General features: G+C 41.4%; 1 protein-coding gene across 2 annotated transcripts in view; it reads left to right on the top strand.

Annotated features, from left to right (window-relative positions):
- Nucleotides 1-1,382: 1,382 nt before the first annotated feature.
- LOC143032814 (FAD-dependent oxidoreductase domain-containing protein 2-like) overlaps nucleotides 1,383-11,326 on the top strand; it is a 158,034-nt gene continuing 148,090 nt past the window's right edge. Inside the window, exons 1-2 of one of the 2 annotated variants that reach the window (XM_076197889.1) lie at nucleotides 1,383-1,518; nucleotides 2,175-3,262. In XM_076197889.1, coding sequence (XP_076054004.1) covers nucleotides 2,398-3,262 — 865 coding nt within the window. In that variant the 5' untranslated portion in view covers nucleotides 1,383-1,518; nucleotides 2,175-2,397. The remainder of the gene's footprint in view (nucleotides 1,519-2,174; nucleotides 3,263-11,326) is intronic. The other variant, XM_076197890.1, reaches the window with a different exon arrangement.

The following is an 11,326-nucleotide window of genomic DNA, read 5'->3' as shown; positions in this document are numbered from 1 at the left end:
CACCTACACTCTCTTTACCATCACCACCACCATCTACACTCCCTTCACCACCACCACCTACACTCCCTTTACCCTCACCACCACCACCATCTACACTCGCACGAGTCGACAGGTGGATAAAAGTCAGCTGAGGTCAGACTGAAGAAACGAGGTCACAGAGGGGGTGATGAGGGGCGGATAAGGCACTGCTAGAAGGGCGCTACCGCCTCCGCCACCTTCGTCGTCGTCGCCGCCGCCACGGGTACCTCACCGGTACTCCGGTACTCCGGACACGCACCGGGGATCCCAGTGAACGGCGGCAGATCACTACTGAAGAGGAGGAGGAGAAGGAGGAGGAGGAGGAGGTGGGAGGGACGGGAGGAGGGAGTATAAGGATGAGAAGAAGAAAGGAGGAGGAGCGGGGAGGAGGAGGGAGGAGGAGGGGGAGGAGGAGGGAGAGGAGGAGGGGAGGCATAGAGACGGAGAAGGGAGGAGTATAAAGATGAAGAGCAATAAGACGAGGAGGAGGAAGACGAGGAGGAGGAGGAGGACTAGGAAGAGGAAGAGGAGAAGGGAAAGGGTAGTGATGACAGAAGAGAAAGAGGATGGGAAGAGGAGGAGGAGGAGGAGGTTTGGAAGAGAAAAGGAGAAGTGAAGATGAAGAAGAGGAAGAGAGAAATGAAAAAGGGTCGGGGAAGGGGGAGAAGAGGGCAGGAAGAGAGACAGAAGAGAAAGAAGGAAGAAGGAGGGAAGAAAGGAGGACAGAGAAAGAGTGAAGGAGGAAGGAGACAGGAAGAGGGAGAAGGAGGAAGGCGGGGAGGAAGGAGGAAGGAAGTATGAGAAATCACGAGAAGAGGGGAAGATGTAGACTTTGGGTAAATAGAGAGAAACAAGGATAAGGCAAGCGCGAAGGTACGATTAAAAAGAGTAAGAGAGAAAGATAATAAGAGAAAGAGGAAGAAGAAGGAGAGTTAGCCTAAAGGTAGATAAAGAATCTGAATAAAGGGAGAGAGAGAGAGAGGGAGGGAGGGAGAGAGAGAGAGAGAGAGAGAGAGAGAGAGAGAGAGAGAGAGAGAGAGAGAGAGAGAGAGAGAGAGAGACCAAGAGAGAGAGAGAGAGAGAGACCAAGAGAGAGAGGGTGTGTGAGAGAGAGGGGGTAAGAAAGAGAGAGAGAGAGAGAGAGTGTATGTGTGTGTGTGTGTGTGTGTGTGTGTGTGTGTGTGTGTGTGTGTGTGTGTGTGTGTGTGTGTGTGTGTGTGTGTGTGTGTGTGTGTGTGTGCGTGCGTATGAGAGAGAGAGCTAGAAGGAGTGGGAGAGGCAAAGCCCGTGTGTGTGCGTTCGTGCGTGCGTGTGAGCGTGTGTGTGTTGGGTGAGGGAGAGGAGGCCGGTGTGGGCTCGAGTCAGTGTAGGGCCAGCTGTCCCAACGGGCAGAACGTGTGTTGTCAGGTGTTCCTCATCATCCGCTCACTCGATCTCTCTCTCGCGTCCCCAGTTCGGTGGCGTGGCTTGACTCCACGAACTTGCCTACGGATTATCTCGGTATTTGCTCTTAGGATCGACTTTGTGGGGAAACGACGACTAGCGTTTTTTTTGGGGGGGTCTTTAATCAGCTTAGGATTTTTTTTTTTTTTTTTTTAAGGATGGGTCACTTTTGGAAAACAAAAAAATCGGGTAACTAAAAGGGTTATATGGATGTCGAAGGCGTTAATTATATTTTTTCGAAGATGTAAAGCTTAAATTTCGGTTTATAATGATGTTAATATATTCATTAACGACACATCCTTTGATAGAGATATGACACTGATCGGTCAAACAAACGCTTATTCACAATAGCGTGGAAGATTGATATGTAGAATATAGACTAAAGACAATTCAATATCTAGATTACTTGAGTTCAACATTTTACGCCCCCTTTTAACGTGTACGTGCAAATTTCTAGTTTTCTACGTCAATTAAATCAGCAGATAATAAATTTCTGTAGACAAACCAAATCAACGCCTCGCTTTTTTTTTTTTTTTTTTTTTTTGAAATCCAAATTTCGATTTCTTGCGAGACGACATGACGTCATTTAACCGTCGTAACGAACATTCTATTTTGTCAATGACAAAAACCTGAGAATGTTCACAATCCATAACAACTTTCAATTATTTGTTCAATATTCAAGTATCTCATGTAGTGTTTATATCATACCACAGAATTTTTAATAGGATTTTCAAAAGTGCGCTGACTGTTAAAAAAAAAAAAAAACGCTGAGCCAAAACAGCGTTTTTAAACCACGAAAAAACACCTTGAACCCATTTCAGTCCAGTGCATAAAGGTTTCAGGAAATCGTAGACCTTTAGACGATAGGACTCGATTAAGATTCTGAACTTCAGTCAAGACCAAGAACCCAGTTTCTTTGATCCCCTTCAAGAAGCAATGCTGTGGGTGGTTCGGTCTATCATTCCATGGTTGATGTTCTTGGCCGTCAAGCTCGGTTGTCAGTACTGCTTCATCACCCTGAGGCCATCCCTCGGTCTGACCGACCTGCCCGACCTTCCTGACGACCTGCTGATGACCTACCGACTGGCCCTGAACGGAACCACGAGCGAACTCACCTCCGCCTCCTCCAGGGGTTTCCTACTACCGACCGACAATGCCACATTCGTCTCCAACGCCTTCGGGGAAGGTCTGCAGGAGGGCACGTACTGGCAGGGAGGAGGAGGAGGAGGAGGAGGAGGAGAACTTCTTCCTCTGGAGAAAACCTCCGTGACGGCGTCCTCATCGCACGAAGAGTCTCCACACCTGAAGGAGAAAGGCGTCCAGCAGGGAGAGGTCCCCCTTATGCAGCCTCCCCTACCAAAGGACGACATTAAACACTTGGAAGATCTCGAAGCACCCAAGGACAAGGTGCAACCTGTGATGCCGATCCAGAAGAAGGGGAAGTTGCAGGAGGAAGTTAAGTTCGAGAAGGAGGTCAAGTTAAAGGAAGAAGACATAAATTTGGAGGAGAAAGTAAAGTTAAAGGAAGATGGTGTAAAGTTGGAGGGCGAGGTCAAGGTCGAAGGCGAGGTCAAACTGGAGGGCGAGGTCAGACTAGAGGAGGAGGTCAAACTGGAGGAGGAGGCCAAGGTGGAGGAGGAGGGGATGAAGGTGGAGGACGACCTACGGCCAGAGTCGTCCTCGAGGGCACAGCGTCATGAATACTGCGTGATTGGAGCCGGACCAGCGGGTCTCCAGATAGGACACTTGTTGCAGAAGGCTGGCAGGGATTACATCATCTACGAAAAATCCAACCAATCAGGTACGTGCCTTTAAGCGACAATAACGTCATCTGTAAAAACTAACCAATCAGGTACGGGCATTCAAGTGACAATGACGTCATCTGTGAAAACTAACCAATCAGGTACGGGCACTCAAGCGACAATGGCGTCATCTGTGAAAACTAACCAATCAGGTACGGACCTTCAAGGTACAATGACGTCATTTGTAAAAAACAGCCAATCAGGTGCGAGCCTTCGAGCGACAATGACGTCATTTACGAAAACCAGCCAACCAGGTACGTGGATTCATATGAGACGTTTTGTCCATTACTTGGGAAAGCTGGCCAACAGGTACGTCGATTTATACAATAGTTACGTCACCTATAACTGTTACGTCATATGGGAAACTAGGCAATCAGGTACGTCGATTTCTATGATTTTTACGTCATTTTGAAAATACAACCAATCAGGTACGTTAATTTCTAGATCCTAGGTTTGTGTAGAAACTAGCCTTTGCTCATTCTAGTTTGAATTCTCGAGATGAAGGTAGATAATAAATTATTTTATAATTATATATTTCTATTTATTTATTTATTTATTTATCTATTTTGCATTTATGCTGTGTAACGCAATTCCGCCCTAAGACATATGTTGTATTTTTATAATCCAAATTCTATTCATATGTTTCTCAAAAGGTCAGGAGTCATAAATTGTTAAGACTAAACTCTCTCAATCCCTGTCACGATAGAAGCGATGGTTAATCATCAGGAGTGAAATCCAACACAATGTCTACCTCTCTCTCTCTCTCTCTCTCTCACCCGCTCTTTCTCTATTTTCTCTCCCAGTTGATTACTTCTTTAGATTACTATCAATCAGATGGAAAGAATAAAACTATTCGCACCAAATACATGTAGAATTTTATTTTATCTAATTCTAATCATTTATCTACATATCTGTTTTTATTTGTTCATTCTTTTGTCTGTTTTGTTTTCGCACGTAATATCTTATTCATTTGTTTGTTTCATTTTATCTGTTATTTTCTGTTTTGCCTTTGGCCATTCCACCAACTTGAGACTGTTCCACAGACGAGTCCGTGGCAAAGGATCAAACCGGAACCGCCCCACAAATATCAGGCCTCCATTTACACTTCTTTTGTCAGGTGGCCCTCTTGGCCAATCCCAGGCCATTTTATTCAGTTTTGAAGAAGCCCCAAAACAATTTTATTTTTTCTATTTTCAGACTCATCATTGGTGGCGTCATCGGAGGCGTGCTGATCTCGCATTCGCTTAATTGCGGGTTCGAATCCCGCACTCCTCTCCGATTCCCAACAGTGTCTATGTCCTGCTCTTACCAGTCCCTAAAGCGGATAATTGGGCAAAGATGATATCGTCGGCCACGGGTATTCAGCGCCTCCTGGCGTAAGCTCCAGTCATCGCCTCAGCCTTGGCGTTGATTGAAACCATATAGCAGAAGGCGAGGAGCCTTATACGACAGGAGGCGCTGAGTAGCTGCGGCCGAAGCCGTTACATTTGCCCTATTATTATGCACTTACAGGGACTCTCGGGCTAGGTAACTAACAGTCACTGCTGAGGAGTGCGGGATTCGAACCTACAACTAGGCCAGTGCGAGACAAGCACGCTACCAGCGCACTAATGATGCGGTGTTTAACGTGAATGTTCGAAGTGGCTACATAGCGCTCCCTGTATACTATTTATTATCAGTTGCTATCAAATGAAGCAAAACGCTAAAACGACATAAATAAGATTTAATTCTATGTGTTTAGATACACTAGCATCTAGAATACTGAGACCCAGATTGATAGAAACTCCTTCAGAACCAAGTTTTCCTGTCATAAAAATTGTCTAGGTTTGGCCGAAATAGAATATAAAATTCTTAGACATCAATCACCTATGAAGAGAACAAGAAATGATCAAATTTGTAAAACATAAAGATAAAAATCAGTTGAGTTCTATGTTACGAAATTAAACTTACTGCGGAAACATCAACACGGACTTGACCAAAATCAAATTATCCTGGCAGCTAAACCCCACCCTCCAACATACGTTACTTTCTTTCTCGCACGTGATTGGTCGGTAAGACGAAAACGGCACGTTTCATTGGTGGACGGAAGAGCTGTGGAACATGCGTCTACCAATCACAGCTCTCCAAGACGTTAGCGACCAATCACGTTCCAGGGATTACAATGAGCAGGAGGAAGGTGACCAGATAGCAATATTTTTTTCTTTTTTATCCATTTATCTATGCATTCATTCATAAATTTATTTCATTTATTCATTTATTTATGTAATTACTATATCTGTTTTTAATTCTATTCTATTTATCTTATTCATTATCATTATTGCTATTACCATTGTTATTGTATTCCATTTATTTTCTAGTTAAACTTATTTGTATATTCTTTTTTGTATTTTTCTATTTTTTCATTTATCTATTTATTCAGATACTAATTTTTCTGATCTTATCTATCTATATTCATATATATACATATATATATATATATATATATATATATATATATATATATATATATATATATATATATATATATATTTCTTATGGAGAGAGGTTAAATGTTTATAAAGGGAAACTCCTTGCTGCTTTCGAGCACTCACCTGTGCCCAGGGTCCTAGGACAACCAAGACAACTTGTAGTCACTACCAACCCCTGGGTATCAAACTGGGGGCTTGGTCACCGCGAGGTGAGATCAATTCCGAGCGCGCCAATGATTTGGCCACGAGGAAAACGAAGAGAGAGAGAGAGAGAGAGAGAGAGAGAGAGAGAGAGAGAGAGAGAGAGAGAGAGAGAGAGAGAGAGAGAGAGAGAGAGAGAGAGAGAGAGAGAGAGAGGCAAAACCACAATGGGCACCTCAAACGTGTATCAGAATGTGTTGTCATTTGCACAAAAGGGGAAAAACTCGTTCAAAATGTTTCTGTTATAAGCTATGACTTTGATGACAAGGGGTCTGTTTTTAAAGATAAAATAAAATGAAATAGAAATAAACAAATAAAACAAAATGAAATCATAATCATAATAAAAAAAAACCGATGACGTAATTTTTTCACTTTTTTGTATTATCTCTGTATTTATCTATTTAGTTATTTATTATATTTATTTATATCATTACTATTATATATATATATATATATATATATATATATATATATATATATATATATATATATGTGTGTGTGTGTGTGTGTGTGTGTGTGTGTGTGTGTGTGTGTGTGTGTGTGTGTGTGTGTGTATATATATATATATATATATATATATATATATATTTATTATTTTTCTAATGTCTCTTAATAATTCGCTATGTTCTAAATTCCGCTAGCTTTTTTTTTTTTTTTTTTTACTTTTCTTTAAGGCAAAATGAATAACGAGCCTAGATAAACAGTCTATTTCTAGATTACGCTCTAGATCTCAAAGTAAGTCTGACAAGAAAACATCTAAAGCAAAATGAAAGAAAATAAGTTCTTTGAGAAAAAAACAAAATGCTGCCAGAGCTTCACTAATTATCAAATATTTTCAAGTCAACAGCAAATGGGACAACACTAATGAGGAAAAAATGTCGTTTTTCTACACGAAAGCTTTGCAAACAACAGCCTCTTCTTCTTCTTCTTCTTCTTCTCCGCCTTCATCTTCCTTTTTTTTTTTCTTCTTTTCTATTTTTCTTCTTCTTCTTCCTCGTCTTATTGTGCGTCTGTTTCTTCCTCTTCTTTTTCTTTCTCTTCCTCTTCCTCTTCTTTTTTTTTTCTTCTCCCTCTTCCTCGTCTTATTCCATGTATTTTTCCTCCTCTTCTTCTTCTTCTTCTTCTTTTTTTCTTCTTCTTTCTCTTCCTTGTCTTATTCTACGTCTTTTTCTTCCTCTTCTTCTTTGCCTTCCTCCTCCTCTTCTTCTTTTCCTCTTCTTCCTTTCCTTCCTCCTCCTCTTCTTCTTCTTCCTCTTCTTCTTTTCCTTCCTCCTCCTCTTCTTCTTCTTCCTCTTCTTTTATTTTCTCTTCCTCTTCTTTTTTCTTCTTATTTTTCTTTTTCTTCTTCCTGTTCCTCCTTCTACTTTTTCTTCCTTTTCTGGATTTTTTTTTCTTCTTCTTCTTCGTCGTCGTCTTTTTCTTCTTTTTCTTTTTGTTCTTCCTCTTCTTCGCCTTTTTCTTTTTTCTTCCTCTATTTTTTCTTTTTTCTTTTTCTTTTCTCCTTTTCCATTTTCTTCTTCTTTTGTTGTTGTAATACAACGCTAAATACAACAGGAGTTTTCTTGTTGTTGTTGTTGGTGACAAAATATGTATGTGATGGTTTTAGCTGTGGGTTTAGTGCAATTCATATTGGTTCAATGTTGGTCCATTTTGAAATGACGAAGATTCTGTTTTGCCAAGAATAAATAAATGATGCTTTTATGCGCTGGTGGCGTCATCGGAAGCGTGTTGGTCTCGCATTTCCTTCGTTGCGGGTTCGAGTTCCACAGTCCCCTCGATTCCCAGCAGTGACTGTTACCTGAACCAGCAGTTCCCAAAACCCATATTAGGGCAAAGGTGGCGGCTTCGGCCGCAGCCACTCAGCGCCTCCAGGCGTATTATCACAAATGCATTAAGAGTCGGTGGGCAAGGAGGTTTGTGTGTGTGTGCGTGTGTGTGTGTGTGTGTGTGTGTGTGTGTGTGTGTGTGTGTGTGTGTGTGTGTGTATGTATGTCAGGTCAGCATTACCCATTGATCGGGCCATATATAAACACTGAGCTCTCATCCGGGAGGGTAACAGCTGTCGATCACGAGTCAAACAGGTGATCCAAGTCTACTAGACTGTCATGCAACTGATGTTCCATGACGATTCTTTTCAGGACCCCCAAATGGTACTCAAGCTCAGATTACTTTATTTATTTATTTATTCATTTATCTATTTATTCATTTATCCATTTATTTATTTTTCAAGTTAAACGCATACCGACTTGAAACGGCTAGAAAGCTTCTCTTGACGTAATTATGACTTTTTACTTTCAAGCCGCTTGTTACAGATAATGATCTTTTTTCGGCCATGTAACATGTCCACATATGTTTATTTGTATATCTACTCATTCTCTTATTTATCTATGTATTTAATGTCCACAGACAAAAGAAAAAACTCAGTTTTTTTTTCGTAGTTAGCTTTCAACCCAGCTCGCGGAAAGGCACGTCATTTCAACTCAAATTTATTCTTGTCACCTCATCCATCTTATCATTCATGTGAGACATCTGCCAGCAAACATACTTTCTATGTACTAAATGTAACGTAACGTTTTTTTTTGTTTTTTTTTGTTTTTGTGTGTGTGTGTGTGTGTGTGTGTGTGTGTGTGTGTGTGTGTGTGTGTGTGTGTGTGTGTGTGTGTGTGTGATTCACCACTGTGGTCTTGGATCCCGTGTTGGGCTCGTGATCGACAGCTATTAGCCTCCCGGATGAGAGCTCAGAGCTCATATGTGTGTGTGTGTGTGTGTGTGTGTGTGTGTGTGTGTGTGTGTGTGTGTGTGTGTGTGTGTGTGTGTGTGTGTGTGTGAGAGAGAGAGAGAGAGAGTGTTTGTGTGTTTTATTGTGTGTGTGTGTGTGTGTGTGTGTGTGTGTGTGTGTGTGTGTGTGTGTGTGTGTGTGTGTGTGTGTCTGTGTGTGTGTGTGTGTGCGTGTGTATGTGAGTGAGTGTACTGCAGCTCCTGCCCTATCCTTTCGTAAGAATGAGAAAAAAATTTAAGAATACGTTTCTGCCGTACATTACGTTAGTATTTGGTGCGAAAGAAATCCAAGAAGTAGGAACATTGACGACCGAAATAAAAATTAATATTATTGACATTTCTCCCGTTTGTTGTTAAGAATCCTTCGATGATCCAAACAAACCCAGTTTGTCTACATTAAACCACATCGTGTGTCATATAACACAAGTGTTACTGGAATAAACATAATCTAATTTTGTTTGTAACCATAAAACCTAATTAATCAAATGCAATTGTAGATTATGCTGAATATTTACTACACTGTAGTGTAGGTCTTTGCTGTGCATTTTTATTCGGGACTTTTATCAAAGTCTATTAGGTCGGTTTTTTCGGGATTCAGGCTTATGCCTGACCTTTATCACGAAAGGGATTGCAAAGGATTAAAATGACAACCGCTGAACGTCAACAGCAGACCCATAGGTTGGATGAAAAAAATTATACATATATATATATATATATATATATATATATATATATATACATATTTGAATGAATAAAAAATGAAAAATAAATAAGATAAATCAATCAATAAATCAGTTGATAACTAACAGTAATAATGATGATACTAGTAATAATGATAATAATAATAATAATAATGATAATAATAATACATGCATATACTGTATACACCAAGGGTTTTTTCCCACTTACAAGGGAGGTAGTCAAAAAACAAAGGCATAAAATCCACTCCCACCCCATTCCATCCCCACACACTCCACTCCCATATGGATAGATACATAAGTGACAAACAATGAAATAAATAAATAGATAAATGAATAATGAAAATATATCAAGATAATATGTAAGATAGAACATAATAAGATCGTCTGAAGCCAACTATAATAAACTGAATAACGAACAAGAAAAGGTGGATTGAAAGCTTAATATGCCCATGGGATCCCTCCTCTTCCCCCTCCCCCCGCGCCTCACCTAAGTGAATAAAATCGCCTGGCGACACAAGGGAAGTAAACATTTTGAGGTCAGTTCACCTCTGCTATAAAAAAAAAAAAAAAAAAAAAAAAATCGTCCATTCTTAGTAGGAATGAAATACATAGAGTCTGCCATCGACGTAAGGAGTCTAAACGGAAGCCATAGTGGCTGAAGCCTTTCGAAAAGTCTCTCCTGTTAAGACGTTCAAACGTACTTTCACCCAGTTCTGCAAGCATCCTCCAAAGGCCGATACCCAACCCACCCCTTCCCCCTACCCATCCACACCAAATCACCCATCACCCATCAATTCGGGGGAGCTCGTTGCCTCACTCACACGGTCTCTCTGAGCAAGCACCCAGGTAGACACCCATCCCTCTCCAAACAACCCTTGACAGGCTCAATCAACTTGCCCATCCAATAACCAGAAAAAAGACGACAAAGAACGTCACTGTCGAATGAAGCGGACAATACCTCTTTCCTGTATCGACGTTCCGACCTGCAACATCGTCAGGTCATGGAGCCGCGAATGAGGTCATCAAGGCAGGCCACGTCAAGGATTACAGAAGCGCAATCATCGTCCTCTCGTTCAAATAGGAAACGAGCGATGTCCTAATATGTATTCCAGTGACCGGGCAATATTGTATAAGAGCTTATAATATAAATGGCTATTGCGGCATTTGTATCATAATTGTATGTATACAAACATACATACATAAATACATATGCACACGCTCGCGCGCGCACGCGTGCACACACACGTACAGACACATGAATATACACACATACACGCACACACACACACACATACACGCACACACACACACATACACGCACACACACACACATACACGCACACACGCACACACACACATACACGCATACACACACACACACGCACACATATACACACACACACACACACACACACACACACACACACACACACACAAACGGTAGAGTTCCCGGCCGCCACTACAGTGGTCCGGGTTCGAATCCCAAGGCTGAAATAATTTCAGTATCGCTGCGCAGCGAGTCGTTACTCCAACTCTCGTGGGCGGGGAGTTGTGTGTGTGTGTGTGTGTGTGCATGTAAGGCCACAGCATTGACCATAGATCGGCCATATATGAGCTCTTAGCTCTTTTCCGGGAGGGAAATAACTGTCGATCACGAGTCCAACACGTGATCCAAGACCATGGTCAATCAAACACACGCACACATACAATCGTACGCATTCACTGGTACTCACCATTGGTAGGGCATGCACATCCCAAGTGGTTATTTATTGTGGCTGCCGCCAGGTGATTTTATTCACATTGAGAGAAACCTGCAAAAGTCAAAAGGTTATTCGTCTCCGGTTCGTAGTATGGTCTGTGCATTATAAAACGAACTCATTTATTTTTCATAGACTCTTTGCAATTGTAGTTCGAT

The sequence above is a fragment of the Oratosquilla oratoria genome, chromosome 14 (genome assembly GCF_046742065.1).
Source record: "Oratosquilla oratoria isolate Oo_2021 chromosome 14, ASM4674206v1, whole genome shotgun sequence".
NCBI classification, from domain to species: Eukaryota; Metazoa; Arthropoda; class Malacostraca; order Stomatopoda; family Squillidae; genus Oratosquilla; species Oratosquilla oratoria.
This window is presented reverse-complemented; position numbering and strand designations above follow the sequence as displayed.